Source organism: Cucurbita moschata, unplaced genomic scaffold (genome assembly GCF_002738365.1).
Source record: "Cucurbita moschata cultivar Rifu unplaced genomic scaffold, Cmos_1.0 Cmo_Scf00013, whole genome shotgun sequence".
In the NCBI taxonomy this organism is placed as follows: Eukaryota; Viridiplantae; Streptophyta; class Magnoliopsida; order Cucurbitales; family Cucurbitaceae; genus Cucurbita; species Cucurbita moschata.
In genome coordinates, this window is record NW_019268529.1 from 2710094 (window position 1) to 2737583 (window position 27490).

Below are 27490 nucleotides of genomic sequence, written 5' to 3' on the forward strand. Positions count from 1 at the left end.
CAATAGTCAAGAATTCTTGACGGTATCGAGCTGGAACAATCTGTTCTTCCTGAATACCTGGATTCAGTGCCAAAGAATTTCCTGTCGCTACCATATAGTATTCATCTCGACTTGGTGATAAATAAAGCATCCGCACTTTTTTTGATCTCTCAGAAATTTCATAAAATGGAGTTTCTAGAGATCCCCAATGACCAATCCTTGCATGAATTGCTAATGATCCAATAAGTCCAACATTAATTCCTTCAGACGTGTCAATTGGGCAAATGCGTCCATAATGACTAGGATGTATATCTCGTATCCGAAAACTAGCAGTTCGCCCTGTCAATCCTCCTGGGCCCAAATAACTCAATTTTCTCCCATGAACTATTTGTGTCAATGGATTAGTTCGATCTAAAACTTGAGATAATGGGTGTAATCCGAAAAAAGATTCAAACGTGGTTGTTAATGGAGTTGAAGTTACCAAATTCTGAGGAGTCGGTATCAATTTATGTCTAATTGCTCCACATATAGTTCCTCTAACCATATTTTCTAAACGAACTAGAGCCAATCCGAATTGATCTTGTAAGAGATCGGCGACAGAACGAATCCGTTTATTTTTCAAATGATTCATATCGTCAAGTGTACCCATTCCAAATTTCAGTCCAATCAAATGATCTGCAGCTGCCAATATATCTCGCGGTAACAAAAATGTATTGTTCTCAGGTATATCAAGATTAAGTCTCTGGTTCAGATTTCGTCGACCAATCCTTCCTAATTCACATCTTTGTTGAAAGAATTTCTTTTGTAATTCCTTACATAAGGATTCAGAAAATACCGGATCTCCACCTACACAAGAAAATTGTTGATAAAACTCCAAAATGGCATTTTCTTTTGATCCAATTTTTTTTTTCTCCTTATCATTCAGGAAAGACAAAAAAATTTCAGGGTAGCAAACATTCTCGAGAATTTCTCTTAGATTCGAACCCATAGCTGATGATAGAACTAGAATAGATATTTTCTGTTTCCTACTCACACGAGCCCATATCCTTGCTTTTCGATCAATCTCTAATTCTAATCTTCCTCCCCAATCAGATATTATGGTGCCGGTATAGACCGAAATTCCGTTATGGTCCAATTCTGACTGGTAATAGATATCGGGTCTTTGCAATATTTGACTGATCACAATTCTGTAGAGTCCATTTACTATAGAAGTTTCTAGGGAATTCATTAGAGGAATGTTTCCAATAAAAATTGTTTGTTCTTGCATATCCCTACGGGTTTTCCAAATTAATCCTGCGGATACGTATAATTCAGAAGAATATGTGAGTGATTCATAGACAGCATCTCTTTCTTTTAGATGTAAAATGGAAACGAAAGGGCAAATGAAATGAAAGTTAAGTATCTAGAGCGAATGTGTGAAGATTGTACCAAAATCAATCCCACATTGCTAACTTTGAAGCATAATTTGCAGTATTAAGTTTGGGTCATAGATGGCTACAATCGCCGAGCTTGGTCGCGTAAGCTTGTAACTCAAGTGAGGGCAATAGAAAGGTGGAACATAAGCCCAAGTTTCTGGGCCGGGTTGAAGTGGGCTTTATACGGGCCAGCCTCTTTCAAGCAAAGAGATGGGCTGTGTGTGGTATAGGCGAAAGCCCACACCATACAGTCCCTAGAGCAGAGGGGGGGAGCGCGTCAGGCTGGCCTCACAGAGCAACGATAACCTCTCCCTCTTTGCAGTGAAAGGAAAACTGGCCGGTGCCTCTTGGACCCTCCCAAGGTCCTAGAATTGGGCCTAATGGACCACTTCTTTTTTTATTTATTATTATTTTTATGAAACCATCTCTTTAAATTTGAAAATAAATTAAATATACAAGTGACGAGAATAAATCTATCCTTAAAAAGCTCTTTGATTCGTTATAACGATATAGTGTCACGATCATGCTTATTTAAGACGTATTGTCTATGACTCGATAAAAAGCTCTTTGATTCGTTATAACGATATAGTGTCACGATCATGCTTATTTAAGACATATTGTCTATGACTCGATAAAAAGCTCTTTGATTCGTTATAACAATATAGTATCACGATCATGCTTATTTAAGACGTATTGTCTTGTTTTAGTTTATAACTTGAGTCGGACCCACCAGACTTTTCATCTATCTCTCTTTGCTCTCGACTTTTCGCACACTTGAGCAAGAACGTGAAACGAAATGCTAATTGTTGCTAAATATCTCAGACCCATCTCAGGAACACTCCAAATTAGATCTTCTTTGTCTTATTAACGCTCATGATCGAGATTCTTTCCGCGCGCTCCTCTCATTTCTTCCTCTCTCTCTCGCTCTACTAGCGAATCAATTGTCGTTGTGTCTGTCAGAAATCTGAGCTTACCGCGATGACAATGGCGGGTAAGCCCCCATTGGCTTCCAATAGGGCAACAGATCCTTTTCGACGAGACCCATTTGTGTTCTCCTCGGCTTCAATTCCTTCGAAGCCCATTTCCCTTTTTTTCCCTCTCAATAACCCAAATCCGCAGAATTTCTTTTGTTTGAAGCAGGCGCTGCCATTCAGTTCGCGATTAACCTTGCCGCACCGCCGTCTTTCTCCGGTCTCCGCCTCGGAATCCGACGTCCCTCAATCACATCACCAGGTAGCTCCTCTCACTGGCTGCTGTATACTATATTGGCCAGATTTTGATGATTTCTGTTCTTTTTATCCGACTTGATCAATGGGGATTTCAATGCGCCATCATATTTGCTATAATGATAGGATGTGGTTTTGGTCTGTGGCATGTGTTGTTAGGAATTACGACTCCCCATAATTGTATGATATTGTCCACTTTGATCATAAGCTCTCGTTACTTTGCTTTGGGCTTTCCCAAGAGGTCTCGTACTAATGGAGATGTATTCCTTGTTTGTAAACTCATGATCATTCCCTAAATATTCCTTAAATTAGCCAACGTGGGACTCCCTCCCCAACCATCTTCAACAATCCTCCCCTCGAACAAAGTACACTATAGAGCCTCCCCAGAGGCCTATAGAGCCCTCGAACAACCTCTCCTTAATCGAGGCTCGACTACTTCTCTAGAGTCCTCGAACAAAGTACTCCATTTGTTCGACATTTTGGGTCACTTTGGGCTACACCTTCAAGGCTCACTTGTGAGGTTCTGTTGACATGACTAAGTTAAGGGCATGACTCTAATACCATGTTAGGAATCACGACCTCCACAATGGTATGATATTGTCCACTTTTAGCATAAATTCTCACGGTTTTGCTTTTGATTTTCCCAAAAGACCTCATACTCAAGTAGAAACATCAATTTCTGAAAATTTTCTATGGAATGATCGATTGAGTATGAGAAGTGCTCAATTGCTGCTGTGTTATATTGTTTGTAATTCTTAAATGCTATCTTCATTTATTATCATGATCAGGAACTTCATTAGCAATAAAATACAATGGTTAGCGATCATGATCAAGTTTTGGAATGACCAAGCAGATCCTTATATATAATGATTTTTGTACTCACGTTTTCACTTTTAAAATTGTGAAAGGGATCTGAGACCTTAAGGGACAGCAAAAGGCTTGAGGAATGGAGTTCATTGACAGCAAAGTTCTCTGCAGCAGCAAATATCCCTTTTATGTTGCTACAATTGCCTCAGATTATCCTTAACGCCCGAAACCTTTTATCTGGAAACGAAACCGCGCTTTTGGCAGTTCCATGGCTGGTAAAAACTACTTCCATTCATAATTCAAGCTGTTTATAGAGAATGGACATTGACAATAATGTTTCGTGTCATGCGCGTTAATGTTTCGTGTTTCAAAGATAATTTGTGTGTTCTTCTTTCACTTTCTTATACATGTAGGGGATGTTAACTGGTTTGCTTGGGAACCTTGCATTGTTGTCATACTTTGCGAAGAAGAGGGAGAAGGAGGCCATGTTAATTCAAACATTAGGAGTAGTTACAACATATATAGTTTTTGCTCAGCTTGCAATAGCAGGGGCCATGCCCTTGCCTTACTTTGCAGCCACGTCGGCGGTCGTGGCTTCTGGTCTTGTTATAAACTTCATGAGTTTCTTTAATGTTCTTCCTGTTCTAATCTTGAAATTTTGGGAAGATTTCATCACTGTTGGTGGATTTTCTGTCCTCCCCCAGGTAATGTCTTTTCTAGCTTAGCTTCGTTCATAAAACGATAACGTTTAATATTAAGAATTGTCTCGAAGAGATGAAGTTTTGGGTTTGCTTAATTTTCGTGCAGGTTATGTGGTCTACTTTTGTTCCGTTCATACCGAATAGTATCTTGCCTGGAATCATTGCTTTGGTTGCTGCACTTCTTGCGGTTGCTTTGGTAGACTTTTTCTTGCCTATATTTTCCTTTGAGTTCATATGCTAATTCATTCAATGAAATATGTCTGCACAAAATCTTAGAGGGTTAGTTCATGGTCTCTATACTTCGTTAACAAGTTTGTGCACGTTTATCTTATGTGATTAGACAAGCGTTTATCTTAAGATCGCTTACCCTTCCTATTTATAACCAAGTCCCCTGACTAATTGCACACACTGGCTTCACCAATGTTGTAATAGCTCAAGCTCACCGCTAGCAGATATTGTCTTCTTTGGACTTTCCCTCAAGTTTTTTAAAATGCATCTGCTAGGGAGAGGTTTCTACACCCTTATAAAGAATGTTCGTTCCCCTCTCCAACCGATGTGGGATCTCACAATCCATCCCCCTTTGGGGCCCAACGTCCTCGTTGGACTCGTTTCCCTCCCCAATCGATGTGGGATCTCACAATCCACCCCCCCTTCGGGGCTCAGTGTCCTCGCTAGCACACTGCCCAGTGTCCACCCCCTTTCGGGGCCCAGAGTCCTCGTTGGCACATCGCCCAATGTCTGGCTCCGATACCATTTGTAACAGCCCAAACCCACCGCTAGCAAATATTGTCCTCTTTGGGCTATCTCTTTCGGGTTTTCTCCCAAGGTTTTTTAAAACGTGTTTGCCAGAGAGAGGTTTCCACATCCTTATAAAGAATGTTTCGTTCTCCTTTCCAACCGGTGTGGGATCTCACAATTTGATAACATTTATGTTTCTCATTGTGAGATCCCACATCGGTTGCAGAGGGGAACAAAATATTCTTTATAAGGGGTATGGAAACCTCTCCCTAGCAGAAAACCTTGAGAGAAAGTCCGAAAGGGATTGCCCAAAGAAGACAATATTTGCTAGCGGTGAGCTTGAGATGTTACAAATGTTCTACCAATATCCCTAATATATTCCCTTCTAGTACTCTCACATCACACTCCCTATTTTGGCTATATTCTTCTCTTTCTGATGACAACTTTTCTTATGTGTATATGATCATAAAAATGGTATAGTTCGAGTTTGAGATCTGAAACCAAGATTACAATATTTTCTTTTCATGTTGCTGAAATGTTAGACTTGTTCAACATTCCCTTAAAGGTGTTCTTTTAAGATTTACAGGCACGCACTGGAAAACTTCCTGAAAAAGGTGTCAAATTTGTTGGAGCATTATCTGGATGGACAGCAACACTCCTCTTCATGTGGATGCCGGTTTCACAATTGGTATTTTTCCTGTTTGAACTTTTGGTATGATATAAACATATACAAATGTATTAGAGTTAGATGGTTGGCTCGTGAGAATAGTCGAGATATATGATAGTTAGCTTGAACACTTACGGATATTACCTCTCACCACCATATGTTGTCTGTTCAGTGGACTAATTATCTGAATCCTGAGAACATCAAAGGCTTATCAGCTCTTACAATGCTTCTTGCCCTGATTGGAAATGGTCTTACGCTCCCACGTGCTCTATTCATTCGAGACTTCATGTGGTAACGTTATTTCCCCACAATCAAACCTTTCACGTCTGTTTTCTAGTCGTTATTTTGTTTTCAATCGACTTGTTTAGGGTCTGGCTTTATAATTGAACCACACAAATATTTGTTAAAACATAATCTTCATTTTTAGTACAGATGTGTTGTTCTCATTGTAAAACTGTGTCAATGTCACCTGTCAATAAGAGAAAGAAACCAAAGAACAACTACGTCTTGCATATTATGAAAACAGGTCTAACCAACACATAATCCGTGTGATGTTTTGGCCCTCGGGTTGTTAATGTGAGATCCTGTATTGGTTGGAGAGGGGAACGAAATATACTTTATTAGAGACCCTAACAGACGCGTTTTAAAATCTTGCGGGGAAGCCCGGAAGGGAAAGTCCAAAGAGAACAATATCTGCTGAGAGCCAGACACTAGGTAGTGTGCCAGCGAGCATGTTGGGCCCTAAGGGGGTGGATTGTGAGATCTCACATTGGTTATTGGTTGGAGAGGAGAATGAAATATACTTTATAAGCAAAACCTCTCCCTAATAGACGCATTTTAAAACCTTGAGGGGAAGCCCAGAAGGGAAAGTCAAAATAGGACAATATCTCGTGAGAGCCAGACACTGGGGAGTGGGCCAGCGAGGATGCTAGGCCCCAAGGGGTGGTTTGTGGGATCCCACGTTGGTTGGAGAGGGGAACGAAAGGGAAACCTCTCCCTAACATAAGCGTTTTAAAACCTTGAGTGGAAGTCTGGAAAGGAAAGTCCATAGAAGACAATATCTGCTAGCGGTGGGCTTGAGCTATTACAGTTACCCACGACGGCACCAGTCTTGATTAGCTTATCTATATTAGTTGGTTCAAACTGAAATTGCAGGTTCTTGGGTTCGAGTTGGGCTGTTTTGTTTTACGGATACGCCAACATTGTATGCTTGTACTGGTAAGCTGCTCATCATTTTGTTGTTACATCTGCATTTGTGTGGCCTTAGTATGAGTTAATTGTATGTCTTTATTGATCCCACAGCTGCAGCGGCGTGAGCAGGGAGTTCTTCATTGCTGCAACTGCTGGTCTTTTCTCTTGGATAGGTTCTTCTTCCATTCATTTCTGGCTGCCATATTCTTCTCCTTTTTCACAAACTGCCACTGAGATAGCTGTTTATATTATTTGTTTGTTTGATAATGTTCTCGTTTCTCGTTTCTGCATGATTTAGAAACAACACTTGTAGTGGTTTCTTTCTTATTGTTTTTTTTTTTTTTTTGGTAGGTTTTTTCATCTGGAGAGACTCTGAGGCATATGGATTCCAATCACCATTAATGTCTATTAAGGAGCTACTTTTTGGATCATGACTGCCTTGTTCGAGCTTGAAGAGAGCGAGCGAGATTTTAAGGTTCGAGACAAATGCAATTTAAAATCAAATCTGAACTCAAGGGCTTTGTTTGATGGCTGCAAACCGTGGTTTGAATATAGCTCAAGCAAGAACAGTGTTGTGAAGAGGGAAAAAAGTAAGCTCCGTAGGCTATGGAGAGAGCCAAGTTATTTTTTTTTTGTACATATTATGCTTTGAAAAAATATGCATAGCTTTCTTGTATATTATGACTGAAATATGTTGAGCTAATAAAATCATTCTTTATTGTCATGGTGTACGGGCGAGTGATTTTAGCGAAAATGATTTGTTTATAAGCGATTGGTAAATCGTTCTAGTAAATTTCGAACGTCATGCTATTCCTTTATTCCTTCCTAACATATCTAAAATCATGAACTAGTTCAATTGTAATCCTGTAAAAGAAACTTAAAAAAACAATGTATATTACACAACTATTATAAATCGGCTAAATGATATTAGAACGGCTAAATGATATTAGGACACGAAAAAGAATTGGAATCAAATGATATTAGGACACGAAAAAGAATTGGAATCTTAGGAGAACGTACACATATCCTATGATAGCCAAATCTTCCTAAACTATTAAAATCCTACAAGTTTCCTTACCATACATATAACAGCCTAAGCCCACCACTAATAGATATGGTCTGTTTTGGCCCGTTACGTATTACCGTCAACTTCACGGTTTTAAAAAGCGTCTGCTAGAGAGAGATTTCCACATTCGTACAAGGAACACTTCGTTCTCTCTCTAACCGACCGATGTGAGATCTCACAAATGTTGAACCAATTTGTCAGAAGATGGGGAGCAAACCAATGTTTGTCGAAAGTACCCAAATATAAGAGAGATTACAAATCCCTTTCCCTTTCGCTTTCTTGTAGCCAACTTGAAAGAGAACTCTAAATTATATCAACATAGACCTCAATTTTTGCCACTTCAACGCAACCACAATTCTGCATCAACATTCAGAAAACTTCAAATATCTGCCTGGAGTTTCACTTTCTGTTTACTATTTATCCATATCCTTCCTTCCATCACCATGACATGCTCTCATTAAGCTTGTACAGTTTCAGAAAATCTGTTATGCCCAGTGAATTCAGACTTTCTCCAACCAACTCGAAGCAAACTGTCCCTGCAAGTCAATAAACAATGATCGATGTCCAGAGATCTCAAAATGTGTGCATGAGAGAGATATGTTAAGTTCGTAACACATGGCATTTAGATATTCAGCTCGACCGGCTGGGTGAGCTAGCATTGGAAATTCTAGAACCCTCTGTGAGCTAATGATTAGCAAATGATGACAACATCATTCTTTCTATTATGCAACTTTAGTTTATTTGGTCACTTGGTAATTTCTGTTATGTTGTCTTATTCTTTAAGTTGTTTCCTTTGTGATGTCTATAAACTCATTCGTTGATCATTCAATAAGAATTATTAGGAAGTTCGGCCGTGAGAGTAAATGGTTCTTAAACCCAAAAGCATTATAATTCCAGACATCCTTTTCCTGAAAATTGACAAGAAAATATCGTTTTTCCTCGGTTCTAAGACATTTTAAGATAACGCTTTCCGGGTGCTCTAAAGATAAGCTCAACAATCAACACAGAGCTTTGTATTAATTTCAACCTTATGCCATCACTAAGATTGAAAAATGCAAACTATGAAAAGGATAAATTAAAAGAGACTTAATGGAGTAACTAAACCTTATGCCGCTAATGTCAACAATAAAAGCATGGACTGCCTGCCCAAGTCTTGGGCAACAAATATATGACAACTGAAAATAACACAACTCTAGAGGGCAGATGCTGGAGAACTGTGCAAAGTTTTGTTTTAGTTGAGATGGAGTCAGGACGAAAAAGGTTAAACTTAGGAAGTCTTACCTTTCAGGTGAATAACATGAGAATCAAAACATAATATTCTTTTCACGGTCTTTCTTTTGAAAAAAAAAAAGATGTAGAAACGTTGAAATTCAGGCTACCAATGATGAGTGTACTCAATGATGTTGAGCATGTAATAGAGAAGCATGAAGAGAAACAAAACTACTCACCTTGAAGCTCCCATGAAATGCTTTGGAAACGCCTTGAATCTCATGCATTGTAAGCAAAGAAGACCATACAAGAAGTATTCTCGCCACTTTTTTGAATGCACAATTCTATTTCACCGTTTTTCATCTTTCCCACTTTCAAACAGTTCCTGTAAAAATGAATGAATAAAAATATACATCCAGCAAACTCCTATGCAACTTTTAAGAAATATTACCATATGAAATTTTTGTGACCAACTACCTTTCAAGAACTTTAACTTTCTGAACCAACATATTAACACGTCCTGAGTATACCAGTAGATTCCCGAGCGCATGCACAACTGTAGCTCTCGTTTATATGTGAAGTTTCAACTTCTTCAACTCACCCCAGTAGGCCCTGGAATTAGAAATGGAGAGATACAATAGAACAAAACCCAAGTTAGTCTCAAGAATGATGACACCTCAAAATGGCATTACCACAGGGGGGAAGGAAAGATATACTCAATAATGATGGGTGATGATCATAGATAATTGAGAGGGTTGCACAAATGAGATGGAGACTTGATGAGTAACATTGCCTGGATGATGATGAAAAGGCAAAAGACATTGAACTTCACCTGGATGTGAATCAAATTATGGGCATTTCTGAGTTATTATTGTAATTATTAATAGTTTTAATATTAATTCATCCAATTAAGACAATGTAACCTTTAACTTTGCTAACAATGCTATAGCACTAAGAGATCATAAGATAAATCTAAGAGTAAAGACAATACTGACTATTTGAAGGAATTTAGCCCCTAAAATAAACATACCTCATTCACGCCTTCTCCTGAATGTGCTCTTCAATAGCATACGAGCATCAGCCTTCTTCCCAGGTGCAGCAAATGTAGAGCCGATGCAAAAAAGAGTACTTTCACAAGGAACAAATCCTCGATCATTCATCTCATTGAGTAATCTTTTTGCCTCAGCCCGGTATGATACTTTCGATGTCCTGTCCAGTTCTGGCATTTTAGACAGTTTGCACCATCCACAAATCAGTATGTCATATGTGGAAGAAGTGGGGGATACACCTTTTCTCTGCATCTCTTTCATTAGCTCCTTGGCTTGGCTCATTTTTCCCATCTTGGAAAAATAACCAATAAGCGTGTTATAGGCGCCCGCTCTTGGAATAAATCCCTTAATTACCATCTCACAGTAGAATCTCAAAGCTTCCTTTGTATTTCCAACCTTGCAATGGCCACACATCAGAGTTTCATAGGTACAAGCATTGGGAACTAAGCCCCGTTTCTTTATCTTGTTGAGTAGGTCATCTGCCTCGCGTATTAACCCAGCTTTAGAAAGACCACCTAGAAGGAGATTGAAAGTTTCAATATTTGGAGAAACTCCTTCAGACAACATAGTAGAAAATGTTATAAAAGCTCTCTTCAGATGGCTGCTAATGCAGTATCCTTGTATCAGGGCATTGTATGTTATTGTGTCAGCTAAAATTCCTCTTTTCTCCATGTCCTTCAGCACTGCAGTTGCCTTCCTAGTCATTCCTAGTTTGCACAAGTTGCTTATGAGAATATTGTAAATATCCTTATTGACTTCAAGGTGCAAATCCACAAGCAACTTATGGACCTGTAAAATAGTGTCAGCTCTTCTACTCTTTGAGGATGCATTGAGTAGAATTCTATAAGTAATTAATGTGGGGTACAAACCCATCACAACCATTTCTTTCACAATATTGATTGCATTTTCTATCCTCCCAGCTTCACAAAGTCCGTTTATCATAAGGTTACATGTGATTGCACTTGGTACCAACTTTCTGCTCTTCATCTCATTCCACAATTGCACGGCAGTTTCCCAGTTCCCCTTCTTAAAATTACCATTTATCATGGTGTTGTATGTTGCTGAGTCGGGAGATAACCCCAAATCCCCCATTACTTTATAAATTGATTCAGTATCACATTTCCCAAGCTTAAACAAACCATTAATTAGGACATTAAAAGCAACAACATCAAACATTACATTCTTGGATATCAATTCCTGAGCCAGGTTAAGAGCAGATGACTCTTTCCCAGACTTCAAGAACCCATCCATCAAATTTGTGTAGTTCACAAGGTCGGGTATTAAACCTCCTGATTCCATTTTTGCAATTAAATCCTCAGCTTCTTCCATCCTTCCACTTCTTTTCAAGTTGTTCACAAAAGCATCCAGTATAAGAACATTATCCTTCAATCCTCTCTGTTTCATTTTGTTGTAAAGATCAAGGGCAATATCTTGCCAACCAGCTTTGAAAGAACCATCAAGTAGAATTGCATAAGTAAATATATTTGGCATCACATTTTTGTGTACCATCTTTCTCAATACATTAAATGCATTCCAAAGCATTCCTTTCTTCACATAACCATTGATCATAGAAGAATATGTGATGACATTAGGAACACAATCTTTCTCCTCCATCTCATGCAGAGAAGATTCAGCACCATTTATGTCTCCTAACTTGCAACGTCCATCGATTAAAACAGAATATGTGATAGAGTTCGGAACTAGATTAAGTTGATATAAGTTGTTGAATATATATTCGGCCTCTTTGATTCCTCCATTCTTACAGAATCCATCAATCAAAACAGTACATGCTATCAGATCAAAGCTATTCCCACGCACAATCATACAACCCAGTGTCATTAATGCTTCTTTAATTTTCCGAGCCTTAAACAATGCGTCGAGAAGGATAGAATATGAGATATCATTAGGATGCATGCCCATCTTTTCCATCTCCCTCAAAAGCAGTTTTCCTTCAGACAACTTCCCGTGCTTACAAAGACCATATAAAATGGAACTATAAGTTACTACATCAGGGAAGATTCCACTTCCAACCATTTCCTCATACAAAGAAAGTGCTTCTTCGAGCCCATTCTGTTAACAGTAGGATCAACATATTACATAAAGTTCTGATAAACAGTAAACATTTCTCCAAGTATAATAATTAAAAGAAGAGTGTTTGATACCTCTCTAACATTGCTTGTTATATTCACGTCAATCGATTGCTCATCCGAAACCTGTCATTGTTATGAAACAACTTTGAGTTAGTTTATAAATCTGGGTTATTTTATGAAAATAATTTTTTAGGGGGAAACTATAACATCAGAAAGAAATACAAATTCAAAGCTTAAGCTTGAGATATTCAAGCATCCACGAACATACAAACGAAACATATTTTTTTCCATAAAAAAGAAAAAGGATTTATGATCTATATCAACGACATGTATATCATAATACCTCAAGTAATTATAAAACTTTTTTTGAGGAATTAATTTTTTACCCTACAATAATCCCAAAACAATACTGGAACTGCACAAGATATCCCTTGTTAAACTTAGTTCACAATTAATCAACATTGGCCAAAATTTGGCAGATTCTTCTCCAGCAACATTCAATTACCATCTGGAATTTGAAAATTATTAAGAACTAGACTACTTTGTTGCAGTAAATCCCCAAATGGATAACATGTGCATCAAACAGCAGAGCAACTAAATGGATAGAAGATCAAAACATGACGAGAATGAATCAAATTTTCCATTCTAGAAAGTAGAAAAGAAACAGAACGCTTGTGAGGCAGCAGAACAGTAAAAACGAAATTGAAATACTTGGAGGGGAAAATTGCAACCGATTCCATAAACTGCTTCTCAATCTTCAACTCGGCAAGAAGGTTCCGTACGTCTCTGGACGAGGAAGTGGAACAGAAGAGTGCGCCTAGAAGAGAGAGATTTGGGTTTCGAGAGGAAGGGGGAAATCCATGGAATATGGCGTCCATAGGGTTCTTGAAGACATGACTGAGGAGAAGACGCGAGAACGGGAATGCTACTGATCTCCTCGCCATTGATATTGCATATGAATTCTTATCTGAACATCGAGAATAAGAAGCTCGAGAATGGGTGGAAGAAGCTGGTTGTTGTTCAGCGATGGACTAAGAACTCTACTGAACGGAAATGGAGGGAGAGAGGGGAGCTTCCCGGCATTGCCGAAACGGAGCTTTTGGTTGAACAGAACTTTTATTCCTAATTAAACTTTGTATTAAATTATAAATTTTATTTCAATTATGCTCCAAAAATTTTTAAAATATTTATCTCCCAAATTAATAAAAACACCTGTCAACTTCAACTTCTTTTCTTTTTTTTTTCTTTTTTTTAATTTCAATAATATTCTCAAAATAATAATAATAAATCTTTAAATTTAAAAAATGTTTCAAAAATACTCATATATAATTTAAAAGGTGTCAATAAATGAGTTTGTCATATATTTATAAATTTTTAAAATGTAATATAAAAATTTTGGAGGATAATCCACGAGGTGTAATAAACAATTTTCGTTTATATATTAATGGTAAAAATATTTTGAATAGTTTTTAAGGGAATTATGTTAATGCTAGTATTTCTTAACTTCCGAAAGAAATGGAAAAGTATTAATGAAACTTTTTAATTAATGTTCGTGGTTTAATCAAAATTAAGATATTTTTTTTTTAATCCAAAACTAAGATATAACAAAGGTGCCTTTAACTTTTATTTAATTAAAAATTTGAAACCATAAACAGCAAGCGTTTGTAGTCCAACGGTTAGGATAATTGCCTTCCAAGCAATAGACCCGGGTTCGACTCCCGGCAAACGCAATCCTTTTTTTTTTATATTGTCTTTTTCTGTTTTCCTTCTTATTTTTTTTCTCAAGGGTTTATTTTCATTGTTGTTGTTCCTTTGAATTAAAATTTTCTTAAATAGAAAAATTTTTATAAACCAAAATTTTCAATTTTCTAAGATTAGTGGTAGAATTTTAACCTTTATTTTATGTCAATTCATCCATTTTTCCAGCTATAATTCAAGTTGTTTCAACCCTGATCGGACTTAATTTCTTCCTTCTGAAGTTTTAGCAATTTTATTAAAAAAAAAACATTTTTTTTTTATTTCTTATGAGTATTTATTTCTTTGTGCAGAAATATCTCACATATGGGTATGTTTCGGAAGTGGGGCATTGAGAGGGTTTGACGTATACTAATAAAATTACATATTTCGAGTAATCAAAGATTTCGTTCATTTCTCATTTTGTGCATAGTGTCAAATAATATGCATATGGGAGTACCTAACTTCCCATGTTCCTCGATAATTCCCGTATAATATAGGTCAAGAAATACCATTAGCACTATATTTATCCAACGAATGACAAAATATTTTTTGTATCTTGCCGTAACTTGTTGTCCAAAAATGTGATGGCATATAACTTAGAGGATGGTGATGAACAAGTCACTAAACCTCAAGGTGTCCATGATAAGAGGAAACAAGCGATGCCCACCGTGAGCCAACCATAGACATGTTTCGTTCCTGTGTTTTTATTGCTTAACAACCTAGTCAATAATTGGTGAAACAATCAATCAAGTTAATGAACGGTCAAATGTGACCATTTAAAATCATTTTTTTTCAAACGAGATAAATACACACATTTCAAACTTTAGAGACCAAACATAGTAAAGTAGTCAATACATTAACCAATATGAGCACAACTCAACTGACATAAAATTTATATCTTCTACAGGGGTCACATATTATTACCCCTCTATTTCCTTTTTCTAATAAACAACCAAAATTGTTTAAAAATCAGTCAAAATTTTAAAAAATAAAACAAACTATGTTTCTAAAAACAACTCCTTCCTCTTCTTCTTCTTTTTTGAAAGATCGACTATGATACGAAAGAAAAGAACGAGAACAAAATCGTTATCAAACGAGATGTAAATATTTGTATTTGAATTCACTGACCATACTAACCAGTCTTCCATTGTTCTACTGCTGCTTTTTGTAGTCTTTTCTTCTATCTTTGGCATTGGCATTGCCTTTGTCTTTGGCTTTGACATCATCAGGGATGCACCATGAACAAGACAATGGCAGAAGAGTGCAGATAGCCTGTATTATAAGACCATGAGGAAGGCCAGAAAAATTACTTGCTGTGACCCCAACATAAGATGCAAGCGCTACACCGAGACATCCGCTCACTATGAATGCGAGGGCAATGGCTGACATTACGAATGCCATGAGAGAGCCCTCGCATCCTGGTGGGCAAAACTGAGGTATCAGAACACTGAATGGCAAGATCTTGAAGAATAACAGAACCTCTGAAAGTCCAGAGAATAAAACAACATATACGAAGTCTGGAACGCCCATATCTCGATAGACTCCTTTCACGAACAACATGTCCGAGATCATAAACACTGCCATTGAAACCTGGATACTTGAAATAAGTTTCCTAGATGGGACCAACTTCAGCTGACGATTGTAGATTACGCCCCACAACAGCAGGGCTGCCTGGCCAAGAACCTTAGAGATACCCAAAACAGATGACTCAATTTTCAAATGCTCTGTTTGATAAAAGAACATGGTGCCAGTCAGTGCAGGGATTATGCTGTAAGATGCAGCAAACCATGTTAAGGAGTACGCAATTTCAGGTTTTTTCAGCACGGTTAAGAGTTCGGAGAGCTGTTTTTTGATACCAGCATTGGTTGAGCTCCGAGGGAGATTGAGAGAGCGTTCATGAACGATGATGGTTAAGAAAAATTGAAGCGAAAGGAGAATGCCAAAGAACAGGAACATTGCTTGAGGCGAGAACCGATCGATAGCAACGCCTCCCAGAAGATTTCCAAGAATCCCACCAGCAGAGGATGCTACCCAAACAAATGCCTGGAGCTCACCTGAGGAGGATTTTCCAGAATTCTTGGAAGAAATGGACTGCTTTCCTGCTTCTGCAACAATGGCGTCGTTAGCAACCTCGGCTATTGAAGCACCGAGGTTGCTGAGGAGAAGATATATGCTAATGGTTAAAACCGAAATACTTGATGGTGACATGATTGCGATGGGTATCCATGACACTGCCTGTAAGAAAGCTGCGTCAACATAAAACATAAGAGGAATAAATAATTTGTGAAAATTGACAACAAAATGCAAGAGCTGGTGAGTAAATTATCCAACATATTAACATATGACATAAAGGGTTTAAATTAATTGATTAATGACTTGGCGTGTTTACTGTTAGGAACCACAAATCTTGACAACAATAGATATTGTCCACTTTGAACATAAGTTTTCATGACTTTACTTTTAGTTTCCCTAAAACACTTCATACGAATGGAGATGTATTCCTTACTAATAAACCCATGATCATCCCCTTAATTAGCCAACGTGGGACTCCCTCCCAAAAATCCTCTCCTCGAATAAAGTACACCATAGAGCCTCTCCTGAGGTCTATGGAGCTCTCAAATAGTTTTTCCTTAATTAAGGCTCGACTCCCTTCTCTGGAGCTCTTGAACAAAGTACACCCTTTGTTCGATACTTGCATCACATTTGTCTACACCTTCGAAGCTCTCAACTTCTTTGTTTGACATTTGAGGATTTTATTGACATGGGTAAGTTAAGGGTATGATTCTGATACCATGTTAGGAACCACGATTCTCCACAATGGTATAATATTGTCCACTTTGAGCATAAGCTCTCATGGCCTTGCTTTTGGTTTCCCCGGAAGGCCTCATACCAATAAAGATGTATTCCTTACTTATAAACCCATGAGCATCCCCTTAATTAGCCAACATGGGACTCCCTCCCAATAATCCTCAACATTTACATTTATAACTCAAGATATATGATCGGTGCCTAGCTTTCTAACACTCGAGCACATAACCTGATGCCTTAAGTGCAGTCCTGTCGTTCATCGTAAAATTACTAAACCTGTACCAATCCTCAGGGGTAATACCAATTCATTTCTCCAGAAACTCATGTAATTAACAGTGTAGTGCAGATCTATATCCTGCATGATCATGTGGGCGGAAGTCTATGATTAACAAAAGCAATCATATAAAACGATCAATATGAACAGATAGACAAAGTGAAGAAAATCCCTTCAGTTGACAATTGCCTTTAGAATGATCAAAAGCATTTTTGGGTACCCAAATGAACCTCCTACTCAAGATCTTCATGAGATTAACATAAAAGTGCTTTGAAAAACATCAAAAGTACCTTATGGTAATGCAAATTTGTTGTGGGATCTTATTTGTAATGAAGTTCTTCAGGTTGGATAACCGATTAAGAACATACATCTTTACAACTACTGGAATAAACAAATCGGCACTCGCATGAGGAATTCTCTAATTCAAATTGTTCAAGCAATTGAAAGGATAGGAACTAAAATCCAAGGCGTGATCCGACAAATCAATCGTGTAGTTGCATAAACATTTTCCAGATGTTTCAGAACAAAGAAACCTAACAACAAATCAATCGAATTCCGGCACAGAACAGAAAGGCGCAAGCGGAGAAAAAAAGAGAAGAAAAATTCAAGCGAATAAAACAGAGATTTAAACAATAGGAAGGAGATTACCTCCAATAGCGATGTAAGGGATGCGATGTTGGCCGGAAATATAAACGGCGTCAGAGAGAATCCCGTAGAGAGGCTTGGCGACCATGGGAAGATTGGCGGAATTCTGAAGAAGCTGGAGAGTAGAAGGGTCGACATTGAGACCGTCCTTGAGGAAGAAGTTAACCGCCATCCATGGAAAGCACCGGAAACCCTGAACCCAATACCCCAATCCGAGAACCTTCCGGATCGGATTATCACCATTCGATTTCACCATCGTAGAGAGTGAGGAACTTCGGAAATTGAAGGAGTATAGGCAGAATTTTGAGAGATGGGAGCTTGCCGCGACGGTGAGGGAGGCGGAGGCGGTGGAGACGGCGGTGGTGGAGCTCTAGTATTTGATTTTTTTTTGGAAGTAATGGCAGTTGTATGGACACAGGTGGTGGTTTTTACTGTTGACTTCTTTTAAACAATAAAAAAAACACTAATTTATTTATAATTTTAATTTTAATTTTGTAATAATCTAATTCGTACTAATTTAGTGTTTATATTTTTAATTTGTAAGGATTCGGTCGTTATACCCATTATTATTAAAATTTAATAAATTTTTTCTATAATGAAAAACAGTACAATATTTATGTTGAAATGGAGTATATTCTTGGAGTCAAAAATATTCATAATGTCTTTTAATTTATTATTTTTTTTTTTTTTATTTTTTACTTTTTGTATCTATCCATCCTTTTATAATGATTATTAACTTACCTTGCAAAAACTAAGGTAAATCAGAGAAAAAACATTTTGAATTTATTCTATGACTTCAAAGTATATAATATTTAAGAAAAATATTAAAATTATCAATAATCATTTATATTTGTATCAAAATCTTTCTAAGCTTTTCCTATATAAAAAAAACGAAAAAAAGACTTTGGTTTATCTTTTTCTCATAGCCTCGACGTCACGTGACATGTTGACTCAATTATTATTAGAAAAAGAAATTAGTAATGGGTGAGTATGTATATGGTCCGGGTTGGGTCGGATTGGAGATTTTTTTGACCCAACCCAAAAGTTCAGGTTGGTTGGATTGGTAACCCAACCCAACCCAAACCCTCTATTTTCAGGTTGGGTCGGGTTGTCAAAATTTTTTTTAAAGTTTTATTTACCTACAATTTATAATTATTCGGATGATAAAATATATTAAAAGTTGACAAACAAACACAAATCAATCTATAATTATTGAAAAAATAAATAAAAAACAAACAAATTCAATAAAAAAATGGTAATATATTAACATAGTTCAACGTTGTATAAAACTGAAGACTACTAAATTGTAATATGCTTATACTTATTTAAAAGGAAACAATATCTTAAACTATTAGAAAAATAAAAATATATATAAATTATGATACAATAATGTTCATAAATACATTAAAATTTAAAATATACTTTAAATTATATATTATAATATTTATATATATAATTTAGAAAGGTATAAATCATAATTAATAATTAATAGAATTTTGTATTATATAATAAACAATATATTTAAATATAATATTTAAAAATAGTATAAAATATATAAATAATTATTAAAAATTAAAAATAATAAAATAATAAAATAATATAAACGGGAGAACTCAATACCACCTAGCAAATTAATTTGAAATTTTTTTAATATATTTTGTATATTTTTATTTGACTCGGGTCAACTTAAAAGTTTTGCTCATGAATCCGAAATCAAACTGATTCAATTTGGGTTAAGAAAAATGAACCGAACCCTACCCAAAATGATAATCCATCCCAACTCAACCCTTATGGTTCGGGTTGGGTTGGTCCGGATTGTCGGGTTGAATGTACACTCCTACCGGAACTAGCTCCATTTATAGGTCTACCGTTACTTAAAAAATGATATGGGCTCTTGATACTTAGTACTCATTTGGCTCTAAATGTCCATACATGCTCATCTTGGTGTACAATACATGAGGTTAGCATAAAATGGTAGGGATCAAACAAAATATTTAGGAGACCAAATTAATATTATTAGAAAACCAAATTTAAACTTTTGAAATCATAAAAGGATTAAATTTAAAATAAATTAAAAAAAAAAAAAAAGCTTAGTCTTCGTATCAAATAGTTCTAGATTATAAAAAAAAAAAAACACACAGTTTCATATCAAATAGTTAAGCATACACAAGGCACTAATGTATTTCAACTCCACAAACCCTCTGCCACCATCGCAAGCCATACAAGCTTAGATACCATCTAAAAAGAAAAGAGTAAAGAGTAGCGTGAACGAGTTTAAAAACCACTTATCAATTAGCTCACTTGTAGGTTCTCAATTATCCACGCATAGAGAGATTATAGACTAGATTCTCTCTTAGGCCATCCGCACTAATGTGGTTAAGACCTAGTATGCTCTAGTTTCATTTCAAGTTCAAAAAATCTATCTCATCTGAGCCTATCTCAATCATTTATGAATCTTGTCTTCACTACTAGGGATTAGTTCTTAAACTTTAGTAGTCCCTATTTACAATAATCATAACCAGAGTGACTCTCATTCTATTAACTACTAATGATATTATCTGAATGGGTCAATAAAAATAGGTTCACACTGATGTAATAATTGGAAACTCTAACAATCCTCACATAATGACTCGATAACATTGTATATCATATGCATCTAGAGCACAACCATGTATCTACCAACTACTCTAATACAAGTATGGACCTTGTCAACGAGATAGATAATTACAAAAGTTTGCTCGCAACCCTCTAATAGTCTCATTGTATAACCATAAAGGAAGTGCCCTCGTGTCTTGACCAGCTTCTAAAATACAATGTGAACATTTGTCTATCAATTTATATAAGCACAACTATATTTATTGCATAAGTTAACAATGTATAAATCGTACCCAAAATATACAAATCTAAATTTTTATGATCATTCTTTCATACAATTCAAACATAGATTATACAAACTCAACTTACCTTCTCAATTCTAGATTTCATACACTTAGCTTAGTAAACTCAAACTCAAGCGAAACAATCACTTCTGGAACCTAATTAAGAAGTGTTTGTTGGACGTTGAATAAGAACATTTCAAAACAACTCAATTGAGAGGCACAAAATGCAAGAACAAAGAACACGGTGGAAAAAGAACTTTCAAGGAATAGAACAAGAAGGAATCTAGTCAGATTTAGAGATGTTAAGAAGTGTTTGTTGGACGTTGAGTAAGAACATTTCAAAACTACTCAGTTGAGAGACACAAAATGCAAGAACAAAGAACACGGTGGAAAAAGAACTTTCAAGGAATAGAACAAGAAGGAATCTAGTCAGATTTAGAGATGTTAAGAAGTGTTTTGTTGGACGTTGAATAAGAACATTTCAAAACTACTCAATTGAGAGACACAAAATGTAAGAACAAAGAAGACGGTGAAAAAAGAACTTTCAAGGAATAGAACCAGAAGAAATCTATGAGCATAAGAGTCATACAAAGTCCCTATGAATTCCATTCCAAAGTTAAAAGAAGTGTGCAAAACAGCTGTCTGATATATTCCAAACTCGTGTAACCCACAAATACCATAAAGCTAAAGCCAAGTGATCATATCAATACTCTATATTCCCACGTTAACATATAAATGAACTTTCAGAAGAAAATGGACAGCCAGTAAGATCAAATTCCTCTATACATTTTTCACTTTGCGCATCATTGTCTAACACATGGATCTTTGGACTGATTGTACTACATTTGCACCTACACAACATCATGGACCTCATATAAGATAGATTACTAACCCATAATGAAATAAATCGATGAAACCGAACTAAACCGAACCAAATATATCGATTGGTTTGAAGGGTATTTATTTTTATTGGTTCTTCTAAATTTTCTAAGGATGTATTCATATCCACTTTGCCTGTTAAGGTAACAACAAACCTAGAAGCAAAAAGAGGTAAAAAATCAAAAGAGCTGAAAATGATGTTTGTCTTGATTATTGATGTAAAGGAAATGGCAACCTTACTTGAACAGCTTCTATTCTATAGGTTGTACAATGTCATGCCTGGGTTCTAAAATGGAAATGATCAAAACTTTAACTGAAGATACAACAGTGTTTTCTTATCATAAATATTTCCTTTTGTACATCTAACTGAAATTTATTGCTTTTTTAGTTAGAAGCAAAAGTACATGAATAGACTCGAACCAAAACAAAACGGGATAGAAGAATGGGGAAAAAACCTCCTATTATAGCAAATACTTCTCGACAACAGTCCGCCCGAACTTTTCTTGAATATCCTTTGGAGTCTCGATCTGGAAAATATAATGGACAAAAAATGTAAGTATACAAATCTTATGTGGGATTGGAAGATATTAGCCATGTAAACTCAATGGCTACTTACTGCATTCAGAGCTTTGAAGAGGGCCTTCAGAGTGTTGTGGGGGTTCCTTGAGCCAACAACCTATTATTTGAACTCAAGTTAGAGGTGGGGAAGGAGCAAAGCATAATCTATTAACCTCCATAATAAAGGACAGGTATAAATTACCTTAGATTTGATATTTTTAAAACCAGCCAGATTCAAAACAGTTTGAACAGTTTTCCCTGCTTTCATGCCTGTCGTAGTTGATGCTGGCCAAAGATATACCTTAACAAACAGAAAGAAACCAAGATATACCTTAACAAACAGAAAGAAACCATAAGTTTCTATCAAATGAACCCTATACGAATTTTTTTTTTTTTTTTCGTTTTTTATTTAGTTATTTATTTATTTATTTTATTTTAATCGACAAGATACGGATCGTCCAGAACTAGAACAAGAAACAGTTTTAGTCAAGCAACCCTGTGTGTGTTGAGGGGGCAACACATTGGCTTCCTCCACTGCAGTATTTCATCTCTTTGGTGTTTTCCAGGTTCAGGGCCCCTCAATCCGAGATAATAGGGCGAGTGAACTATTAATGCAGGGAAAAGAAAATTAGAAATGGTTGAGTACCTTTGTTTTTTTGTATTCCGTCTGTATTGCATGTGCAATTGTGTGTTCCTCATGGCGTTCCACATAATGAAGATTTTGGAAACATTTCTCATATGCCTGCTTAAAAGCATCAAATTAATCTACACAATAATAATGTAAACTGAAAAACTATAAAGTCCAATGCACATTGGGACACCACCAAGGTTCTTAAAACATATTTGTTAACTAGAAATATACTCGTTCTGAAGGATTAATTTTCATATCTAAGAATTACAATATTAAAAAAAAAAAAACTTGCAAGCAAAAGATTAAGCCTTCATATAATATGCAATTTTAAACCAGAAAAAAGAAAGTTGATCCATTTAATTTTGGTCAACTTATAACTACCTTTTACCTGAGGATAGTTAATCTATTCTGGAAAGTGCCAAAGACCATTTGGATAACAAAGCAAAAGATCATTTGAGATGTTCTTTAACACCGCTGAGAGAACCTAGACTAGATTTTTACCAAAACTTGGAGATCGAAAAAGAGGTAAACAGAGGTTTTCCCCTGTGCAAAAAACATAGATAGTTAAAGGGAAGTAAACTTGCCTTGCACACCCAGATAGAACAATTATCTCCAACTCAAAGCTGATCTGTGGATTCCAATAGCCACAAATTTCTCTAGGTTTACTTTTAAGACCCAAGAAGTTTTCAAAAAATTTCTAGCTTTCCTTTCAGCAAGAGTTTAGAAGATGTGGGGGGCATCTACAAATTAGAGGCGAGTGACATGTGTGTCATCTTTCTAATCTTAAACAATTCTACAAGCCAATCTTCCTAACCTATATCAAGAAGAAGACTAAGACAATCGACCACAATTAAGGAAGGTGGGTAAGGAACATTCAACTTGCACAACAAAGGACTTGAAAGTACTATGCTCAGTAGGGAGAAATTGAATGACATTAGAAATACATCAAAACTAATATTCAACGAGTTGTAAGATGAAATGTAATTAGTTATTACTATGAAAATGTAACAATAAATAGGAACAAGACCCAGTTCTTAAATTCCAACATGCATGTCAAAATCAACTTTTTTTTATTTGAAAAAAAAACTGATGAGTCTAAAATGGAATAGAACAATTCACAAGGCTGTAGGGCAACTATGAGTTAACCTCAAAACATAGTTCACCATCACATAGCATAAATTTCAGAATTAAAATATAACATTTAGATCATCTTTAAAACGAGTCTCACAAGTCTTGAATAGTTGAAAAGGACTAGACAACCAACCGAATTGTAGGGCAATTAGGATCAGTCTTCAAAGCATAGCTCACAGTAACAAATAATATAACATAATCAAGTCAAACGGCAAGGATACAAGGACTTTTGTTAAAACTATTTACTTTAAAGTACATTGGTCAATCTACACAATAACTCAATTTGTGATACTTAATATTACCAATTAAGTGAAATAGTAAAGTAAACATTTATGAATAAAATTCAATGTCTCTCACATTGACATCGTGACATATTCAATTTCTATCTCATTTACATAGATCCATCCACGTGATTCCATCCATTGACAATTGGATTTCAATTAAAACCTAGCTAAATATTTTCAAAGCAAGTCAATCAACACACTCAGAATATACCTTAAACGATTAGATTTCCTATCTGTATTATTCTCTAACTCGAACTTCAAGCATTTTATCAGTTCTTAAATTTTCAGTAAAACTAAATGAGAACGTATTAACGGAGTCTACTGAATAGCACAAACAACATGCCTTTTGTAAAGCAATCGGTACTGCAGGTCCTTTGGCTTTCGCATAACCAACAATGCCATGATAGTTCCCACAAGCCAAGAGAGCAGTGTATTTGATAACTTGTCCACCCTAGATCATACAAAGCTTACAATCATCAAATACGTATTATTTCAATACCAAGTGTAAATGGGTGATTGCATACCTTAGTAACTTTACAAGTTCTGTTCACATCAATTAATTTCACATCAAAGCCCTGACATAAATTTGTAACAAATGAAGTTAATATCTTCTATTGAAAAAATGTAAAACATTTCATAAACTATAATATAAAAGAAGTTAATACCCATCGAAATCTCTTTTCAAGTAAATGACAATGAAAAATAAAAATATGAATTTCACCAACATTGCAGACTATCCAAATGCATCATATTTGACCTATGTATATATGCATATTATAAGAGAGGAGAAAAGATATCTGTGTTAAAATATCTCCAAAAAATCTAGAACAATATTACTTTCAAGAATAATTGATCGCTCCCTCCCACCAATGAAAGGATACTTCGCATGAGTCTCAATGAAACCAATTATAACACTGTTAGCAAAAGCTCTAATCACGAATAATGAGAGCTTTTTTTCTTGTATTTTCGAAAACATGGTAAACGAACATAGTCAGAAAGAATGCTTCAGGCTTCAAATCAGAAACACAGAAGCTCTGTTTAGAATTATATTCACAAATACTTCTCTTTAAACTAAGCAAAAAAGTATGTACCACATAAAGATGTAGGGAAACAAACAGAAACTTATGCCTAATCTCTAACTATTTTGTCATAGACCTTCAAATACTGGTGCACGACAGTGAAATTAAATCATAAAGAAGAAATTTAGCAACTAATGAATCCACAAATTTAGCTGAGAACTATCAACTGCTTAAAAAGACAGAAAACGACGATGTAAAAGGCATAGACAGGATAATGGAGTAACATACTTTTCGATAAAGAGGCCTTCTTTTCTTCTCAGTTAAAGAATTTCTCTCCTCTGCAAGATCTCGGATTTCTTCTTCTAGAACCTTTCCTTTCTTTCCAAAGGTATGATCCAGCTCTGCTAGCTTCTCTTCAAGCTTCTTATCTATAGCATTAAGCTTCTCCAGTAGTATATCATCCCTTTCTTTCATGTCATCAAACTCTTCCTCATCATCGTCATCAACCCCTTGTATGATTTGCTTCTCTTTTTCAAATCCTGATTGCTCCATGAGATCAACCGATGGACCTACCTGTTCGTGTTGAATGACTCCATAGTTGGCAGGACAATTTGGGTCATAAGCTTCCTTCCACTCCACTAATCTCATAGCCCTATTTAACTTTTGCTGAAGAATGAATTTTTCCTTGCCCTCTGCTACTTTCAAGCGATTCATTAATTCACCAATCACTCGGTATTCAGGACGAAGCCAGAAGTGCTTTTGCTCAAACTTGTCGATTTTACTCATCCATTTGAAAGCATCCTCGATGTTGTCTGTCAAAAACATGTTGCAGATGCAGGAAGATTTTAACACAAGCCCAAAAAGTTACAAAAACTACAAATCTGGTTCAATAAATTCTCTTTTGGGTAAGAAACAGAAGTCATCTTCCCATGTTAAGATGGAATAATGGTATAACTTAATAAACTGCTGAAATCTAGCAGCATTCTGCTGAACGTTATAAAAATTTGAACCCACATGCTATTGCAACAAGTACCAAAGAACGACATAAAAAAAAGCTTGAACCATTGTGCATTCCCAAAATCCAAACCATGTACGAAATGGAGACATTATCCAAAACAAATTGTCATACCTGTCTCAGTGAAGTTCTTGAGCAACTCCTCATGCCTCTTGAATTTCCTCTCAAACTCATCAACCCTCTTTTTGAGGGATTCAGAACTGAACCTCTCGTCTTCTTCATCACTATCAGAATCAGAGGGCTCTTCATAGGCGTTCAAATTCCCAGTATCCTTTAACTTTTCCTTCTCGAGCTTCTCTATCAATGGCCCAACACCCATATAATCCTCCCTATCTTCATCGTCAATATCCTTGGTATCAAGACCAGCCCTTCTCCTCTGCTCCCTTTCTCTCTGCTTCTCCTTCTCCACCTCAGCAAGAAGATCTTGCACAACTCTAGCTGAAGCAGTAGAGTAACAACGCGCCGCCAAAGTCTTCGGTATTTCCTCAAACGGAAAGCGTGCGAAACTGGAGATTTTCCGGGAAATATGAATTGGGGTTTGGATGGGGTTTCGCTGCACGACCTGGTTGAGAATCAGACGCGACCAAGAAAATGCTTGCGATTTGTTCACCATTTCTTCGAATCCAAAACTTCAATCACACATCAACACGGGTTCTTCAAATTCATAAAACGTACAGATCATTCAATTCAATCATACAATCTTTTCCCAAGAACGACATTGCATTGTTAGTACGGTGGAGTGAGATTGCAGTAGAGAGAAACGGAGATAAGACGAGAAGAAAAGAAAGCGGCGGCGGAACGTGCCGGCGACCGGAAAGAAGCCAGAGACGGGGTTTGTGTAAGAGCTACTGTAATGCAGGGAGTGTAGGGTTTACATTTTTGTTCCCCTCTTTTTAAGAAAATAAGAATTTTGCTAATAATTAAATTTTTTTTAGTACAATAATTTAAATCATTTCTCATAGTTTAAAATTTGTAAATAAGTAAACATTTAATTTAATAATTTTTTAAAATATCCTAAAATCTTCTAAACTATTCTTTAATATTCTTATACTTTTTTTAAAAAAAATTAAAAAGATATTAATAAATGAACCGAAATTATTTACCTACACTTAAAACGGTAAAATCTAAATCGATAAATTTTGTAACCTTTTTCAACAAAGATTTGAAGTCCATTTTGTAAGTTTCTTTCGGTCAGTCTATTGTTTTTTAGAACCTTGTTGCTATTGAGGTACTAAGAGCACTTTTCGAGTAAGTTTTGACCCAATAGTTATGCACTCGATTTAGAAATCTTACTTTGAATTTGTTTTAGGAGGTGCATCGACTAATCTTAAGTGATACTTGGTCTTATAGGATTGATTCACGTAGTCGTTAGTACAACTTTGGAATAGTTTTGTTGTATATTTTTTTAGAACATATTTCATGAGGTATTGTGATAGAAGAGATTTAGTATCATGGTTTATGCTTGTACAAAGTGAATTGTTTGTGGTCGTGT

General features: G+C 36.1%; 4 protein-coding genes and 1 non-coding gene across 9 annotated transcripts; 2 read left to right on the plus strand and 3 right to left on the minus strand.

Moving 5' to 3' along the window:
- Positions 1-2180: 2180 nt before the first annotated feature.
- Positions 2181-7448, plus strand: LOC111451430 (maltose excess protein 1-like, chloroplastic). Its single transcript, XM_023091856.1, has 9 exons — positions 2181-2627; positions 3529-3702; positions 3841-4131; positions 4235-4324; positions 5453-5554; positions 5706-5824; positions 6689-6751; positions 6836-6897; positions 7076-7448. The coding sequence occupies exons 1-9, from the start codon at positions 2373-2375 to the stop codon at positions 7156-7158; spliced, it is 1239 nt and encodes a 412-aa protein (XP_022947624.1). The 5' UTR covers positions 2181-2372; the 3' UTR covers positions 7159-7448.
- A 256-nt stretch (positions 7449-7704) lies between these two features.
- On the minus strand, positions 7705-13250 carry LOC111451425 (pentatricopeptide repeat-containing protein At5g14770, mitochondrial). 2 transcript variants are annotated; one of them, XM_023091843.1, is made up of 7 exons: positions 12870-13250; positions 12211-12261; positions 10030-12118; positions 9716-9792; positions 9477-9611; positions 9239-9384; positions 7705-8326 (listed from the first exon to the last, which is right to left on the minus strand). In XM_023091843.1, exons 1-3 carry the CDS (start codon positions 13080-13082, stop codon positions 10031-10033), a joined length of 2352 nt encoding a protein of 783 aa, XP_022947611.1. In that variant the 5' UTR covers positions 13083-13250; the 3' UTR covers positions 7705-8326; positions 9239-9384; positions 9477-9611; positions 9716-9792; position 10030. The 2 variants fall into 2 exon arrangements, with proteins under 2 accessions (XP_022947611.1, XP_022947610.1); XM_023091842.1 differs by lacking the exon at positions 9716-9792.
- Positions 13251-13796: 546 nt separating this feature from the next.
- On the plus strand, positions 13797-13868 carry TRNAG-UCC. The gene has a single exon. It is a non-coding gene; the product is annotated as a tRNA-Gly (tRNA).
- Positions 13869-14713: 845 nt separating this feature from the next.
- LOC111451429 (probable folate-biopterin transporter 7) lies at positions 14714-18029 on the minus strand. 3 transcript variants are annotated; one of them, XM_023091854.1, is made up of 3 exons: positions 17606-18028; positions 15013-16121; positions 14891-14926 (listed from the first exon to the last, which is right to left on the minus strand). In XM_023091854.1, the coding sequence occupies exons 1-2, from the start codon at positions 17856-17858 to the stop codon at positions 15028-15030; spliced, it is 1347 nt and encodes a 448-aa protein (XP_022947622.1). In that variant the 5' UTR covers positions 17859-18028; the 3' UTR covers positions 14891-14926; positions 15013-15027. The 3 variants fall into 3 exon arrangements, with proteins under 3 accessions (XP_022947623.1, XP_022947621.1, XP_022947622.1); XM_023091855.1 differs by having other exon boundaries at positions 14714-16110; positions 17606-18029; XM_023091853.1 differs by having other exon boundaries at positions 14714-16121; positions 17606-18027.
- Positions 18030-21067: 3038 nt separating this feature from the next.
- Positions 21068-26895, minus strand: LOC111451428. 2 transcript variants are annotated; one of them, XM_023091852.1, is made up of 9 exons: positions 26113-26895; positions 25272-25795; positions 24489-24539; positions 24308-24415; positions 22565-22660; positions 22121-22219; positions 21977-22036; positions 21816-21887; positions 21068-21332 (listed from the first exon to the last, which is right to left on the minus strand). In XM_023091852.1, exons 1-8 carry the CDS (start codon positions 26609-26611, stop codon positions 21822-21824), a joined length of 1503 nt encoding a protein of 500 aa, XP_022947620.1. In that variant the 5' UTR covers positions 26612-26895; the 3' UTR covers positions 21068-21332; positions 21816-21821. The 2 variants fall into 2 exon arrangements, with proteins under 2 accessions (XP_022947620.1, XP_022947619.1); XM_023091851.1 differs by lacking the exon at positions 21068-21332 and having other exon boundaries at positions 21545-21887.
- Positions 26896-27490: the final 595 nt, after the last annotated feature.

Bases quoted from the DNA above. Each gene is read 5' to 3' on its own strand.
- LOC111451429 (XM_023091853.1), bottom strand. From the start codon at position 17,858: ATGGTGAAATCGAATGGTGATAATCCGATCCGGAAGGTTCTCGGATTG. The intron at 16,122-17,605 runs GTAATCTCCTTC...ATGTTGACGCAG, and splicing joins CCCTTACATCGCTATTGGAG to CTTTCTTACAGGCAGTGTCA.
- LOC111451430 (XM_023091856.1), top strand. From the start codon at position 2,373: ATGACAATGGCGGGTAAGCCCCCATTGGCTTCCAATAGGGCAACAGAT. The intron at 4,132-4,234 runs GTAATGTCTTTT...ATTTTCGTGCAG, and splicing joins GATTTTCTGTCCTCCCCCAG to GTTATGTGGTCTACTTTTGT. The intron at 6,752-6,835 runs GTAAGCTGCTCA...TTGATCCCACAG, and splicing joins AACATTGTATGCTTGTACTG to CTGCAGCGGCGTGAGCAGGG.
- LOC111451425 (XM_023091842.1), bottom strand. From the start codon at position 13,082: ATGGCGAGGAGATCAGTAGCATTCCCGTTCTCGCGTCTTCTCCTCAGT. The intron at 12,262-12,869 runs GTTGCAATTTTC...TAACAATGACAG, and splicing joins AGAAGCAGTTTATGGAATCG to GTTTCGGATGAGCAATCGAT. The intron at 12,119-12,210 runs GTATCAAACACT...TACTGTTAACAG, and splicing joins TAACAAGCAATGTTAGAGAG to AATGGGCTCGAAGAAGCACT.
- LOC111451428 (XM_023091852.1), bottom strand. From the start codon at position 26,611: ATGGTGAACAAATCGCAAGCATTTTCTTGGTCGCGTCTGATTCTCAAC. The intron at 25,796-26,112 runs GTATGACAATTT...TGTTTTTGACAG, and splicing joins CAAGAACTTCACTGAGACAG to ACAACATCGAGGATGCTTTC. The intron at 22,037-22,120 runs GTAATTTATACC...TTCAAATAATAG, and splicing joins TTAAAAATATCAAATCTAAG to GTTGTTGGCTCAAGGAACCC.